This window comes from Nomascus leucogenys, chromosome 7b (assembly GCF_006542625.1).
Source record: "Nomascus leucogenys isolate Asia chromosome 7b, Asia_NLE_v1, whole genome shotgun sequence".
Lineage (NCBI taxonomy): Eukaryota > Metazoa > Chordata > Mammalia > Primates > Hylobatidae > Nomascus > Nomascus leucogenys.
This window is the reverse complement of record NC_044387.1, coordinates 11532092-11547651: the sequence shown is the minus strand read 5'-3', so window position 1 is coordinate 11547651 and position 15560 is coordinate 11532092. Positions and strand designations below refer to the sequence as shown.

General features: G+C 57.5%; 2 protein-coding genes across 3 annotated transcripts in view; both read right to left on the bottom strand.

Annotated features, from left to right (window-relative positions):
• Window positions 1-7158, bottom strand: part of NPTXR (neuronal pentraxin receptor) — a 45805-nt gene extending 38647 nt beyond the window's left edge. Inside the window, exons 1-3 of the mRNA XM_030815155.1 lie at window positions 6945-7158; window positions 3715-3828; window positions 2623-2720 (exon numbers count right to left, since the gene is read on the bottom strand). Of these exons, the coding sequence (XP_030671015.1) occupies window positions 2623-2720; window positions 3715-3828; window positions 6945-7158 (426 nt within the window). The remainder of the gene's footprint in view (window positions 1-2622; window positions 2721-3714; window positions 3829-6944) is intronic.
• Window positions 4514-15355, bottom strand: CBX6 (chromobox 6). 2 transcript variants are annotated; one of them, XM_030815533.1, is made up of 5 exons: window positions 15149-15355; window positions 14930-14973; window positions 14720-14785; window positions 14511-14577; window positions 4514-10236 (listed from the first exon to the last, which is right to left on the bottom strand). In XM_030815533.1, the coding sequence occupies exons 1-5, from the start codon at window positions 15215-15217 to the stop codon at window positions 9244-9246; spliced, it is 1239 nt and encodes a 412-aa protein (XP_030671393.1). In that variant the 5' UTR covers window positions 15218-15355; the 3' UTR covers window positions 4514-9243. The 2 variants fall into 2 exon arrangements, with proteins under 2 accessions (XP_030671393.1, XP_030671394.1); XM_030815534.1 differs by having other exon boundaries at window positions 4514-10182; window positions 15149-15351.
• Between the last annotated feature and the right edge of the window lie 205 nt (window positions 15356-15560).

The window sequence follows — 15560 nt, the reverse complement described above, 5'->3', positions numbered from 1 at the left end:
GGCTAATTTTTGTATTTTTAGTAGAGATGGGGTTTCATCATGTTGGCCAGGCTGGTCTCGAACTCCTGACCTCAGGTGATCTGCCAACCTCGGCCTCCCAAAGTGCTGGGATTGCAGGCATGAGCCACTGCACCTGGCAGTTTTAGGAAATCTTCAATGCATGTTTGAAAATAATGTATTGGGTGCAGGATTCTGTATGTACTGTTGGTTGTTTTGCTATTCGTCTTTGTGGCTTGCATGTTTTGTAATTTTGGATAGTGAGCTCACATTTACAATGGTTTTATCTGTGAGAATCCTGTGTGGCCTTTACTGTGGGTAGGGCCATCCACAGAGGCTTGCATTTGCTATAGTAGCCACATGTCTGTGGTGTAACTTGCCCCAGGTTTTTTTCTTATATTAATTTCTATACTTGGGAGTCCTGGGACCATGTGGGTCATACAAATTCAAACCTCAAATTTGTGTTAGTGAAGGTCTAGAGTTAAAATTTCTCAAGAGATCATTCTTTTTACATTTTTTCCAGCCGAGCCAGAAATAAGACTACAACGTTTTTGTCTTCTCCCTTTGTGAAAGGGTGGATTTTTCCCCACCATTTGCTTTTTTCATTGAGGATATGGGTCCAGTTTTATTCTGGTTCCAAATTTCTGTTGGCAAGCGTCCCAGGCCTTGTCTCCTATCCCTCCCTCCACAGGTATAAAATCCAAGCTCCTTTGGTTACCAACATTAGCAAAAGCCACCACGTCCCACGCCCATATCCTGCCTCCCTTTGCCACCCATACGCCCACCCTGCAGGACAGTCAAAGAATAAATACCTGCTTGTCACTCTGATTTTTGGCTTTTCTCTGTGTTTTTGGTCCCTGGGAATTTTTTTTTTTTTTAATCTTGGAAACTCAGTTGGGTATTTGAAAGAATGTTTGTGTTTTACCCAGTCTTTAAGTATAGACAGAAGGTTAGCAGGACAGAAGGTTCTATCTTTTCATGCCTCAGACCTGGGTTCCCTTCTCTCTGCCTCTGAGTGATTTTGCAGAGCATCCCCACCCTACAACTCTCAGGCCTCGCCTTACACCTATCCAATGGGGTTAATCATTCCCCAGCCTCACCTCATGGGGGCTGCTCATGGAGATAAAAGGCATGAGATTGAGAGGGTAGAGGCGGGTGGCAAGGGGCTGGACATTAACCCCTGGAATTTCCAGTGGCCTCCAGAGCTAAGCACCTATGTCCCTGGTGGTGCTTCCAGGATGGCTGGTGACCAGTCATCTCAGAGATGAGGTGCACTAAGGGACAAGGACCCTTCAACAGATTTGTCCAGCAGTGCCTGGGTGGGCAGGAGCTCGCTCTGAGCCTCAAATCCGTAGATGAAAATCCCTCCAGGACCCTATGGCTGATTTACTCCCAACGTGTCCCAAGCTGAACTCACCTTCTCTGCAAGCTGTGTCCTCCACCAGGTTCTCCACCTGAGAAGAGTGCACTCACTCACTCCTCTGCCTATACCACATACCCAGGTGCTTCTTCAAAAAGGCTTTTTTTCACAAGCTCTCAAAGGCAGTCCCTCACCAAATTCTAAATATTCCAAACATCCCTCCACTCTGGCCACTTCCTGTTGTCCCCACTGCCTCAGGCCTCATTATCCTCACGAGGGTCATTTCGAGTCTCGCCCTGGAGTGGCCTCTGTCCCTCCTGGGACTCCCTCCTGAGCTCACAGCTTCCCTGGCTGATGCTCAGAGTGTGTAGATGTCTGGAGGCCAGGATGAGGCCTCTCCCCTGCTGCTTCCTTTGAGACCCCACCGCTGTGGATCAGGTGTCCTTGTGCTTGGCCTCTGCAGGCCACCAGACCTTTTTGAAGTCTGTCCTCTCAGAAGCCAGCAGCCTGAACAAAGAGGGCACAGAATCAGCTCGCAGGCCTGTTAGCTGGCTTGGGAGGGGGCTGGGCAATTTGATGTGGCCTCTGTCACCTCCCTATTCACTCCAGGCATGGCTTGACATGGACCAAAAAATTTCAACTTTTAGCTTTTAAAAAACAACCAAAGGCCGGGCACGGCTGTTCATGCCTGTAATCCCAGCACTTTGGGAGGCTAAGGCAGGTGGATCACGAGGTCAGGAGTTCAAGACCAGCCTGGCCAACATGGTGAAACCCCGTCTCTACTAAAAATACAAAAATTAGCTGGGCGTGGTGGCGTGTGCCTGTAATACCAGCTCCTCAGGAGACTGAGGCAGGAGAATTGCTTGAACCCAGACCCGGGAGGTGGAGGTTTCAGTGAGCCAAGATTGCGCCACTGCACTCCAGTCTGGACTACAGAGCAAGACTCTGTCACAAACAAACAAACAAACAAACGTAACCAGGTAATTTTGCAAAAATAGTCATCCTCATCCCATCCCATCCCCCACTCCTTGGCTTGCCCCACCCCTGAGCTTCACCCCACCTCTGACCCTTAACCCTGGGAAGAGGCCCAGGAATAGGACAAGGAGGGGGTGGGGGCCAGGCAGGCACCCCCTCCTCTAAGCCGAGTCAGCTCGCTCTCGGGCAATTGCTTGGTCTTGCCCAGTCCTCATCACAAACTGTTCAATTCCTCGAGAAGTTGCCACAGCCTCCTCACTCATTAACCCTCAACTAATAAGGAGACTTACCTGCTTAGCAATGGCAGGACTTGTGATCAGGAACACGGTGACCAATTTCGGCATGCACTTGCCTCGCATGGGCTGCCCCACGTCCTCATTCCCAAGAGCTTGGGGTTCGGGGGCAAACAGATGGGGCTGGGGTGAATGCTGACTCCCCTGCTCTGGCCTCCTCTTCCCCATGACATCTGCTCATAACTTGTGGGCTCGCTGGGCACGGGTGAGGGACATGGGCTAGGGCCAGTGACGTGCTCACCAGGGCTTGGCCGATAGTAGGTGCACTGATAATTTGGGGTCCAAAAAAATAAGTACGAATGAGGGCTTTCTGGGAGTAGAACACCAAGGCAGGTGCTCAAGATGACAAAGAGGTGGCCGTGAGATACAGCAGTGGCACTGAGCAGGACCAGCCCTGGCTTACTGGCTGGCCTCCCCTGCCCTGTCGGTGCTTCACTGTGGGTCCCTTCCCACCCGCCTGCCCAGTGGCAGCCCCGTATCCAGGACAGGGACACACTCCCATTTGTCCTGCTGCTCCCTGCCTGGCCCGGGCCAGGCCCACTGGTAATGCTCAGAGGCAGTTGGTTGATTGCACTGAGCCCCGGGTCTACCTCTCAGCCACTCCCAAGCCTCACTGGCCCCGCCAGTATAGGAAGAGGACTGAGCTTGGTGATGGAGATGATCTGGGCCTACCATGTGCCAGACACTGAGGTGTGGGCAGAGAGGGATGAAGACCCAGCCCTGTCCTTAGGAAGGGGGACGGACAAAACTGCAGGTCAATACCGAGGGAGGAGACAGGGCAGGGCCCGGGAGCGCAGGTGGCAGGGGAGGGGCTTCAGGCAGAGGGAGGCAAGGAGGAGGGGGGCGGGGAGGTGGAGGCTGGGGGAGACTTTGCACCTCAGCCATTTGCAGATGGCACACGGGCTGTGTTCAGCTGTGGGGCCTCTGGGCATTGCAGCCTGGAAATTAACAGCAGTGTCTGTCTGCATTGAATATCCCCAGCGCTGGGACCAGGCGTGACAAGGAACTAGATCACACTCCTGCCTGCCTAGAGGCCCTGGTGCCAGGGCATGATCCTGAAGGCGGTAGGCTCCCTGACCCCTATGGCACTTGTGTGGAAGACACAGGGGGCAGGTGCAGGCCAGGACGGAGACCGGTGGACCAGGCCAGAGCTGCTGCCAAAGCAGAAGCGCTCAGGACCCCAGGGTGCAGGGCAGGAAGACACTAGAGAGGCCAGACAGGAGGTGGGGTGGTGAGGAAGGGGAGACCAGAGCGCTACCTGTCCGAGGCCTGGCAACAGGTGGCCACAGGAGTCATCGGGAGCTTGCAGGTGGAACGCCAGGCACCTGGGGAAGGCATGGAAGTTTGCCTGGGGCTGCTGCTTTTAAGCCCACCTATGTGGGGAGAGGGTGTGTCATCTCATGAGAGAAGGCACATGGCGCCCAGAAAACAAACGCGAAGACCACCATTCTCATTATCTCAACGTGATATCGGACTTTATGGCACAGTTGGGTGCCAAACCGTAAGACCCAATGGCAAGAGCAGCTGGTGCCCCATTCTGGCCTGCTCTCTCCTGGGCTCTGGGGCCACAACCCCAGAGGCCCCTTCCTCTCTGCGGGTGCTGTGATTCCCGCTGAGGGACAGGCAGTGATGAGACCTCCATCCTCCCACTCTCACCTACCCGTTATTCTCAAGGGTCCAAGAAGCAGCAGGCATCTCTTTCTCCCACTGAGGCACATGTGAGCTGGGGGAGTGTGGGAGATAGGAACCGGGAAGCAAGTGAGTGCCAGCGGTGGGACAGGGCTTCCCCCTCTTCACCTGTCACTGGAGGGACATGGGCCTGCTGCTTTTGAAAAGCCAGTCACAGCTGGAAGAAGACACAGACACACCCCAACCTAGGGGCTAGGCCTCAGCTTCGGAATGTGACAATTTATTTGGGGGGTAAAAGAGGCTTTTCACCCCCCTTTCCTGGCGTTGATACAATATTGAAGAGCAGCAGAACAAACGTACAAGACAGAGTAATCGGCACAGACCCACCCCTCCCCCGGAACCGCCGAATCCAGAATGGAGCCCAAACCCACAACCCCAACTAAGCGTCTTCTCCACAGGGGGAGGGGCAGGGTGGACTGGGGGACCTGCCCCCCATGCTGGGGCGGCACCTCCGTTTTCCATCTCCTGCCAACCCCACTATTTTCCCATCTTTGACCACTGGAGGCAAAGTTTAGCCAGCTGGGAGCTGGATGGTTGAACCACATACAAAGGCAACAACACTTCATTTTAAAAATGAGAGAGAAAAAAGAGACAGTGCCCCTCCCCAAATATAGAGCTATATATGTATATTTTATATATATAGAATTCATTCGTGCACAATTCATTAAATGAACTTCTCAAAAATTAAAAAAATTATAAGATACGTATTTCTTTAGGCCTTTGTGTTTTTAAATTAAAACCAACGAAAAGAAGTCTCTCTCTCCACTCCACCCAGCAGCAAGGGCAGCCGGAACGCTTCGCTCCAGCTACCTGGCCTCCTGCAAGGGGGTTCCCCCATGAGACCGTTAGTCTCCCTTTGCCTGGCTGACTACCTGCATACAGTAGGCACTCACTGCTGGAGTGAGGCACTGACTCCTCCAAAGATTGCAGGGGGCAGAGGAGGGAACCACGAAGGCCTGGGAGGGGGCATCTTTGGCCCCCACTAACTATCTCCCTGTTTCTGCATCCTGGTGACTGCCAGCAAGAGATGAGTCGGGGAGACCCTCTCCTGGAGTTCTAGCCCCTAATTCTGGGCTTTCTATATGAGAGGACATGCAGATAGGGAAGAAACTAAAACCTTTCAATGTCTTCCTTTTTTCTTTAAAAGTGATTCTCAAACCATCCCCGTCCCAAAGAGGCCGCCTTGGGCAAGTGCATGGGAGCCCGGAAGTGGAACTGACCAGGTGGGGCTCCACTGTCCCGTGTGGGCGAAGTGCAAAAAAAAAAAAAAAAAAAAAAAAAAAAAGAAAAACAAAAGAAAAAAGAAAAACCACCACAAACCCAAACAACAAAACGACACAGAAAAGTGGGCAAAAAGGGGATGTGTCCTCTTGGGTCCCCATAGGCCAGAGAGGCTGGTAGCAGCCCAGCCCCCTAGCCCACCCAGCTCCATGTTGGGGCTGACCCTCCAGCCTTGGGCAGGCCCACCGGCCTGGCTCTCCTCCAGGACCTCCTGGCTCAGGGGCTCGCTGCCAGTCTTGTGCTGGCTCCAGGGCCTGGGCCCTGCCTTTTAAAGGGCTTTTCCCCATAGGCCAAAGCATCCTGGGCCCCAGTCCCTGCCGCATTCCCCCAGTGAAGCAGCTGCGCTTCTCCAAAACCATTTTCACCTCTTCGAAAAGGGGCCATCCCCCCAACTCTGTCCGCCTCACACTGAAGTTGGGGACTTGATCATCACCTCTTCCCAGATCATAGGAAGGATGAGGCTCATTTTGACCTTAACCCCTTTGCAGGGTGAGAACAAAGAGGGTTGTGGGCAGCTGGGGGTCCCAGTACCAGCAACCTTGACCCCCACCTGGTACTGGGCAGCTGCTCTGACACCAGCAGCACTTTCTGAAGAGGCCTTGCTGCCCAGTGTACCCATTTCACAGAAGAGCAAACTAAAGGTCAGGGTGGGGACCGAGACAGGGATGGGTCCCAACTTACCGTCTCAAACCAGAGACATCAGACCTCACCTGTTTCCTATGATACTTGGGTGGGGAGGGGGTGCACTTAAGGGGAGATGACGGATGCCCCAACCAATATTGAACGTAGGAGGAGATCGGGCTTTGGGGGTTATTTCACATACAAAAATAAAGCAAACCAGATTGCAACTTCTGCTTGGTAATTAGGCAAATGGAAAGCAGCAAGGGTGGAGGAGGGGCCCATGGAGGCTGATCTCCCAAGGGAGGCTGATCCGTGCAAGTGTGTGGGGGGTGGGGGTACTAGAGAGGGGAGGAAGGAGGCCTCTGCTCACCCTCGGTCCCATCCACTCGGGCCCCCATGGGCACTGCTCACCTCAAGGCGGTGTGCCTGGTGCCTCTTCATGCACCAAGGCTGGCCCGGGCTGCTCCGCTTGGAGCTCAGGCCAGCAGAAGCAGACCACCTGCGGCAAGGGAAATGCATTCCCTCTCCCCAGCCACCCCCAGGGCCCAGCTTCTTGCCTCCTGAAGCCTGCATCCCCTTTCAGGCCACAGAGGCTCAGAGAGGTTGTGGGCTTTAGGGTGACCCGTGGGGAGGGAGGTCTCCCCCATAGGGTGGCGGTGGTAGGGACCAGATGGCCCAACAACTGGCAAAGGAACAGAAGGAGGCAAGAAACCAAACTGCCCACTCACCAGCCCCCTGGAGAAAATCACCAGTGACAACCTCCACCCTCCCAAACCTCAGCTTGCCGGGACCTGCAGCTTGGGTTAGCTCCCCCGGGACCCGCTGTTGCCCTTCCCTTTGAGCAAGCATGGGTGTGGAGATCTGGATCCAGGCCCTCTCCACAGTGCCTGCGACGCCAGGGGACCTGCCAGCTGGGCCCAGGACTCCGCCCCATCCTGACATTGCCACCTCACCTGTGCAATCACTGCGTTACTATTTTTTCTTAAATATCTCTTTCTCCCCCCCACCCCCCCATAGGAATCCCACAATATTTTTTTCTATTTCTTTTTTTTCCTCTTTTTTTGTTTTTGTTTTTTTGCAAAACTAATTCTTTCACTTTCCTGTCATAAAATCACCTCTGAAAACACAACTTCTTTACAAAAAAGTCACGAATGACACGAACTCTCAGGAAAACACATTTCTATGGTCTCTGGAAACACCTGTAACTGGCACCCAGGTGGTCACTCACCTGGGGGAGGGGGTCAGGGGGAAATCACCTCCAAGGACAGAGGAGAAATACCAGCCCTTATTTGGGGGAAAAGCCAATTGGCACTTGGACGGCCACAAAGCCAACACAAAGGGCAGGGTAGGGAGGGGCCGAGGAGTATCAGCCCCTGCCCCGACCCTGCGAGGGTCCCCGTTCTACATCCCGGGGAGGGGAGGGCTAGGGCCACGCTGTGGGCCCTGGCAGGGAGATTGGGAAGGAAGGCAGCCTCCCATTCTTAGGACCAAAGGCGCTAGGGTTCTAATCAGCCTCCTGCCAACGTGCTTCTGAGGGAGGGGCCCATGGCAGCACAGCCAGGAAGCCAGCTCCAGCCACGCCTGGAACACGCCACCCACGCACAACGGAGACCCGGGAAGTGGCCCAGGACTGGCCAGTGGGGCCCCACTCCCAATCCTGGGACCAACACCCTCATTCTCCTGGAGAACACAGCCCCTCTGGTCTCACCTTTGCCTGCCTGCCCTCCCAGGGCCTGGCCTAAGGCTGGTGCTGTGGCCTCTGCCACTGGCATGGGTGCCTCAGGTCTCCGGCAGCAGAGGGAAACAGAAGCTGCCCAGGACACGGGAGGCTCCTTTGCTTCAGACAGGCTGGGCTGTGAGAAAGCCTCCATGGTCAGAAGCAAAAGAGGGGCTGGGACAAGCCGGGAGGCCCTCGGGAATGGATTCTTCGGCGTCCTCCCCAAACACCGGGAGGAACGGGGAGCTTGGAACGGGGTCTCCCTCTCTATCTCGGTTCCCAACATGATGTGAAGTGAAGGTCCGACAGGTTGGGCTGACCACCCCGAGGAGGGCAGGGGGGTGGGGGGCATGGTGCCTCCACACCTGGGCCAGGAGGGGAGGCCTGGTGACTTCCACAGCAAACCTCCAGACCCAAGCCTGGTCCCCAGGCCTACTGAGGCGAGAGGCGGTCCAGGCCTTCAATGCCCCTGTTCAAAGGAACTGTAAAGGGTGCCACCCGGCAGCCTGGGGCCTAGCACCCAATGCACGTATGAACCCACGGACAAACACAGCAAGTGGGGCAGACGCACAACTGGAAGTTTCCACGGCAGGTTCTCGTAGCACCTTTGGTCAAGAAGTGAAGGGGCCTTTAGATGCGGGGAGGCTGTGGCCAGGTGCACCCTCTGCCCGTTCCTCCCACTGTTGAGGGGGTTTGGAAAGAGACAGGGCTGGGGCAGGGCATAGGGGGTCTACTTAGGCCTCATCCAAAATCGAGCAGGGAAGACCCCGCCCTGGCCCAACTTCTGATGCCCTGGCTGATGTGGAGGGAGGAGCCGAGTCTGGCCTCATCCTTGGCCTCTGCCTGGGACTTTGCCAAACAGGCAGGATGCCCTCCTCCTGCCTAGGCATCTGCAGGAAGGAAAGGGACTGTGTCCACCCTCAGTGGGGGTCTCCTAAGGGCCCCACAGCTGCCAGGTTAGCACCGAGAAATCAGACGCCGCACAGGAGAGCAGGAAGCAAGCTAGAGAGACGGGTGGGATGTGGAAGGGGCAGAGGAACCCTAGGTTCTAGGGCTTTCCAGAAACCACCCAGTGGGCCCTACCATGCATGGGCAGGGGGTGTGCCCTTCCCCTGCCCCATTCCAGGGTGGCCCCTACCCCCTGGCTTTCTGGGACCCCAACTACCCAGCCCCATCCCTGGGTCAACACCGAGCCATTTGAGACAAGCAAAGCACAGGGAGAGAGGGCTGGGGGCAAGGGCGGGGTGGGAGCAAGAGTATGACTTCGGGCAGGAGGGCCCCCCCAAGCCCCCCTCCTTGGTGGAGCCCCCTCACTTGCTCGCCCCAATGCCGCCACCGCCCCCAGCGGCGCCTGCTACCCCAGCAGCCACCTTCTCGAAATCCTCAGGGTTGCAGAATTCCTTGATTGTGACCGTCAGGAGGTTGCTGGTGACATCGGTGACGACCACATTGGAGCAGGGTGACATCTCGGGGCGCCAGTCCCCAGCCTCGGGCTCGGAGGAGGCACTGGCGGGCTCAGGGGCCGTGGGAGGTGCCGGGCCGGCAGCAGCTGTGACCTCCGGCGGTGCCCGCTTGCTGGTGGCTGCCGAGTCGGAAGGGAGGGACAGGTCGAGCACCTCCGGCTCGCGCCAGCTGGGGGCGGATGGGCTCACCGTCTCGGGTAGGAGCTTGGGGGGCGTGTCGTCGGGGTCAGAGGACTGTGGTGTAGGCGAGGGGCAGCCGGAGGAACCAGAGCTGCGGGCGTCGTAGGGGGCGGCGGGGGCGGCCAGAAGCAGCCCAGGGCCCGGGGCTGAGGCATCAGCCTTGCCGGGGGACGGGGCAGCCAGGGGGGCGGGCGGAGGCTTGTACAGCGCAAAGGCGCCGAACTTCATGTGGCGGATCTGGGTGCGCAGGACGCTCTCGCTGAACTTCTTGCTCTTGCCTATAACGCGGTTCCGCGAGGGGACTTTGGGGCGGGCCAGCGCCCCGGCCCCCTGCCCGGCGCCCCCGCCGCCAGCGCCCTTGTCGATCACCTTCAGGTTCAGGATGATGCGGTTCCGCTTGGGCTCCCGCGGCTTCACCTTGCGGTTGATGATGCGCACCGTCTCCGAGAAGGGCGAGATGGGCGGGCGCAGTCCGGGGCTGCCCCCCTGCGGGTCCGGGCGGGGCAGGGGACGGCGGGACATACGGTGGCAGCGGCGGATGTCCTTCTTGAGCCGGTGCACGGCTGCGCTGGAATGCAGCTTGGGCGAGGAGGCACTGGCGCTCGGCTTGACAGAGAAATGCACATCACTGATGCGGAGGGCCTCGGCCTGGGCCCGCGCCTGCGGGCAAAGGGAGGGGTGGGTGGGACCTCAGGGCTGCCCGCTGACCTCCCCTGGATGTCCCTGCGCCAGCCAGCCCTAAGTAGAGCCTCTCAGCCAGCGATCCCGAAAGCACTTAAGAGAATCACTGGTCTTTATGACCTCGCCTTAGAAAAGGAAACAGAGGTTCAGAGATGAAGCAATTTGCCTCTGACTCCAAGGTCAGAGTCAGGACACCCTTGTCCAGGCCCAATTCCAAAACTGTGTTTTTCCCACCACCCACCACCTCTGCTAGCTCCACGGAGGGCCCTGGGCCACTCCACGGCTGCCCTTGTTGACACGGAGGAGTGTCGACAATTGGGACACAGTGTGGGGAGGGCAGCCCTTTGCTCAGAAGCCCCTGCCAAACCCCTGCTCTGTGGCAGATCCAGCCCAAGCGGGGACTCCTCCACGGGCTCATTCGTGGTGACAGAAAGGAGGAGGTGGGTCCTCCCTGCTCCCCCGCACCCAGTCCCGCTGAGCCACCATGTCCCCGATGCCCCGTACTTTCTCGCCTTTGAGCAGGCTGACCTCCGGCTCCAGTCTGCCTCCTCAGCTGGCCAGCACCTCAGCCACCATACTTCCCTGGATGGGTCTCATTTACTTGTCTGCCCAGTGCCTGGCTCAGAGTGAACTGGTACCTATGCATCCCAAAGCCTGCACCCCAAAGCCTGGGCTGGAACCCAACCCGGTCAGACATGAATTTGGTGGGGATAGGCCTAAAGGTGGGCCCGACCACTCCCTATTTTCTGGGGCAGGATGGTGGTGCAGAGGTTGTGGGCAGCCAGGAATACGGCCCCAGGCTCCTAGGCCTGTCCTTCCAGCTGTCCTTCCAGGCATGACATCTCTCTAAAGCCGCAGGGCTCTCAAGAGACCCCAGGTTCCAGTCCAACCCACCCGTTGTCAGATGCCACTAAATGGAGAGAGGCTAAGGGACTCGTAAGGCAACGTAAGCTGTCTGCATGGCCAGTCCTTTCTTTGCTAAGGAAGGTACTGAGGCGCCAGGCACCAGTTGTTTGGGGTTACAGCTGCACACACACAGACTCTCCCCTGGAGAGCTGCCCTATTACAGGGAGGACGGTGGGCAGCGGGAACATGAAGTGATTTCGTGCAGCGAAAGAACCACAGAGCCCAGAGAAGCATAGACCCCAGGCTTGGAGAATGAAACATCGAAGCCTGGCCCGGACACCTAAGTAGGAGAAAATCCTGGTCCTTACTGAGCCCTGACAGCACCCCAGACAGTTCCAGAGGCCGCGGAGCCTGCTAAGACAGACAAATGGTAGAGGCAGAGAGTCCTCTGGGCAAGATCCCAGTGGTGTGAGAAGATGGTGAGGAGTCACAGGACTGAAAGCAAGGGCTGGGGACAGAGGCTGGGGTGTATGTGGGGTGCCACAAGGGGCATGGGTTTTACAGATCCTACTGGGGCGGGAGGCTTGTTAGGTCATGGCTGCCCTCAATCTAGGTGGGAGATGGCTGGGACCGAGAGGAAGGCCATGTCCTCATGGTTGGTCTGTGAGGTCCTTGAGGGTGGGATCTGTTGTGAGGTCTCTCTACCTCCCACTCCCCAAAGCACTGGATGCTTAACTAGTACCTGGAGGTAGCCCACATGCCCCTCAGACAAGACTAGATTACATTTGACCACAACTCCCAGGAGAGGTGTTTGCTGGCCTGTTTGTTGGCTAAGCGAGGATGTCTTCATTTAGAAGGTGGCCTTCAGCCCCGTGGGAGAAGGGACTGTAACTCCACATGGTCCTCCCAGCAGGGCCTCCTGGGGCAGCTTGGTTAACGATCCCTTCCGCCACTAGGTGGCAGCACATGAAGCCGGGCCTGCCCATGCCAATGCTGCCAGCCCAGCTCCCAGGGATTGGGCCCCTCAGACCCCTTCCCACACAAAGGCAGGGAAAAGCCCAGGCTTTTTTGGCGTGGTAAGCAGACATTCTGCAGGTGCATCCCCACACTTTCTGACTCTCAGAAAGTTAAGTGTTTACTCCCTCTGCAAACTACCTGAGCTTCCTGACTTCTGCAATTATGCTTCCAAGAGTCCAGTGGTGACGGACTGTTCCTGGGGGAGGGGCAGAGTGTGGGCAAATGGCAGGCCCGGAAAGAAACCCTGGCTCAGTGAGTCTCCTTTCCTTATCTGCTCGACCATCACAGAGCCTACTACGGGCACTCCTGTGATGATCAGAGAGTACATGGCACCTGCTCAGCACAGTGCCTGGCATGCAGCAAATAACCGAACAGACCTACCCATGGGTGGTGGACTTACAAGCAGTGATCTTTTTCCAATGTATGCTTGGCATACATTGACATTTCTTACTTTATACTTCCTATATATTATTACTTTTTAAAGGGTTCACTCTTCCTCTTCCTCCCCACATGGAGAACTCTTTGAAAGTGGGACCTGGGTCTGCCTGATGAATTAAAAATAACTGTAGCCACATGCTTATTGCACCCTGACCAGGTGACAGGCATAGCTCTGTGGGCTTGGCATGCACTGCAGATGGTGTGAAGGTTCAAGCACCTGAACTCTACCATGGCCTCTCCCCATGTCTGTGGGCAAGTTACTGGACACCTCTGGCCCTGTTTCCCCATGCATAAAACAGGGAGGATGGAAGCTATCTCATGGGCTCCTGTTTGCTTCAGAGTAGTTCCTGGCAGAAAGCGCTGAGTGTAATTTGCTGACTCTGCCATACTGCCTCTCAGGGAGCCCCAGAGCAATGTGTTCGGCCCAAGCTAATCTCCATGGCCCCCTCACAAATATCCACACCACTCTCAGGCTACCTGTTTCTTAGGGTCCAGAGAAAAAAGTCCTACTATCTGCATCTCTATCCCCTGCCATGCCAACTCTGCAGCCTTCATAGTTTCCTGTGTGTGTCTGCCTTCCCCCTTTAACCTGACATGGACTCCTCAAGGCACAAGATGAAGAAAAGGAGACAGGATGAAGCCAGGAAGCTGAACCTCGGGTAAGTCACTTTCCCTTCCTGGGCCTTGATTTTTTATCTGTGAAATGGGGATAATACTCCCTACTTCTTGGAACTGTTGAGAGAATTAAAGGAGATAATCCATGTGGAGGCTCAGCCCTGTATTAGGCCCACAGCCAGCTCAGGAACCAAAAGAACTATCAAGAAAAACCGGCGTTCTGTGTGTCAACGCTCATGGTCATACTCGCTTCGCCGCTAGAGGGTGCCCCAGCTGCACTGAGAGGCTGTCACACAGCCCACCAGCCTTCCAGCTGCTCCGCCCATCCCTCCCCAAGAGGAGCATCAGGGTTAAGGTTACTCCCCGGATCCCCTAGGATGCGCGTCGCTTGAGGGTGGGGGTTATAAAAATATGAAATTCTGGAAACCAACATTTCTTTCACTTCTGCTTCTCTTCTCCGAAAAAGAGTCCTCCCATAAAGTCACTGGCTGTCGGGTGGGAGGGGGCCCTGAGGCATCCGTAGCACTACAGGAAGACAGGTGGTCCAGTGAGTCCCACCTGCAGCCGTGCCTGCCACCTAGGGCCATCTTGCCCTTCCTTTCCCAGACTCTGTTTTTCCTTGTCAAAATAAAATAAAAACCCAAATCCTCCAAGATGGCTTCCTCTGGAAGTTCTTCCCTCCCTAGCAGAGGCTAATATGCTATGCTCTCACTCCCACATCCCCATCCCCCAGAAATGGCCGGGACTGGGGGGAAACTGAGGCTCAGAGCCCTAAAGTTAGTGGCCCAGCCTGGGCGATAAATTCAAAGTGAAATGATTTGAGGTCAAATTCAAGTTGGATCCCCAAGAAAGGAGGGGAGCCATGAAGAACAAATCCTGAAAGGCAGGGAACGGGGGAAGCTGGGGGCAGGGAGGCAGGTGGTCCCCCAAATCCTCTCCTTGTGCCCTGCCAGGAGGTGGGACCCCACTCACTCTCCCTCTGGGTTCCAACTCCCAGCACAGTCATAACAGCTCAAACAAATGCCCCCTTCCCATGGGCATCCCCCACCTGCCTCAGCCACCCCCTTTCCTGGAGCCCTAAAGGCATCCCCAGCCCCTGGTTTCAACAGGGAGGATTATCCCCAGTCCCAGGACCCTCTTGTTGAAGCTGAAGCTGGCTGAGGCCTGCCATCAGGGGCTTCTGGGGGGGCTCACAACCACCCCCTGCCCAGCTGGGGCCCCTCTGAAAAGGCCCGCCCGCTTGGGCGGCCGCGTATCTGTCCCTCCCTTCCAGGCCCCGTGCTGTGCCGTGGCTGGGGGCCCGAGAGGGGGATGCTGCTGGGGCTGGGCCAGGTTACCTTCAGGAGGAAAGTTTTGGGTTTGGGTCCCCTCTTCTTGGGCCCATACAGCTCACGCTCCCTCTCCCTGCGGCCGAAAAACACCAGAGGTTAAAAAGAGCCCCTTCCCGGGCCCCACTCCGCACCCTCCCCGGCTCTCCCGTTTCCCCGCGCGGCGCCCCAGCCGAGCCTCGGCCTCGCAGCCCCTGCCAGCTTCCCCAACAACTCACTTTTGCTCGAAGGCTGCAATGAGCCGCGAGTCCAGGATGTTCTCCTCGGGCTCCCAAGTGCTGTACCTGCCGAGTCACAAACGCACAAAATCAGGATGAAGACCAGAGAGGGACAGGCACGCGGCGAGAGCAAGCGCGCGCACCCCCACCCCAGGCCCCGGTGCCCGCTGCCTCCCCTCCCGCGACGCCCCCGGACCTCGCGACACTCACTTGATTGCCCACCCCTTCCATTTCACCAGGTACTCGATGCGTCCCTGAAAAACAGAGGGGAGAAAACGGGGGTGGGGGTGGGGAGGATGCGGGGACGCGAGGAGGCGGCGGCGCGGGGCTGGGCGAGGGAGCCGGGCTAGCGGGACCGCTTCGCCCCGAGGGCCCCCGGCCCCGGCCCCGGCTGCGGACAGCGGCGGCCCGCCCCGGGCGGCGGCTCACCTTTCGGATCCGCCGTTTGATGATGGATTCGGCCGCGAAGACCCGCTCGCCCACTGCAGACAGCTCCATCTTGCTCAGCGGCACCCACAGCCCATAATACTCCCTGCGCCCGCGGCCGGTGCGGCACCGCTCGCGCACGCGCCGCAGCGCCCAGGCCCCGGCGGGCGGGAGCGCGGCGGGGCGCGCGCTCGCGTTCCAGCTGCGGGCCGTCACGTGATCCTCGCGGCTGGCGCGCGGTTGCCAGGACCTCCCCCTCCCCCGGGGCGGTTGCTAGGGAAAGTCGGCGCTCGCGGGGCGGGGGCGCGCGCTGGCTCTTAAAGGGGCCGCGCCGGCGGAGGGAGCAATTGCCGGCCGACCCGATGGGTGCCCGGCTTGTGGGCACGCTGCGGCCTTACGCTTATCACCCCTCCCC

Coding starts and splice junctions, on each gene's coding strand:
- CBX6 (XM_030815533.1), bottom strand. CDS start 15,217: ATGGAGCTGTCTGCAGTGGGCGAGCGGGTCTTCGCGGCCGAATCCATC. Junction 14,974..15,148: donor TCAAACGGCGGATCCGAAAG/GTGAGCCGCCGC, acceptor TCTGTTTTTCAG/GGACGCATCGAGTACCTGGT. Junction 10,237..14,510: donor CCAAAACTTTCCTCCTGAAG/GTAACCTGGCCC, acceptor CTTTGCCCGCAG/GCGCGGGCCCAGGCCGAGGC.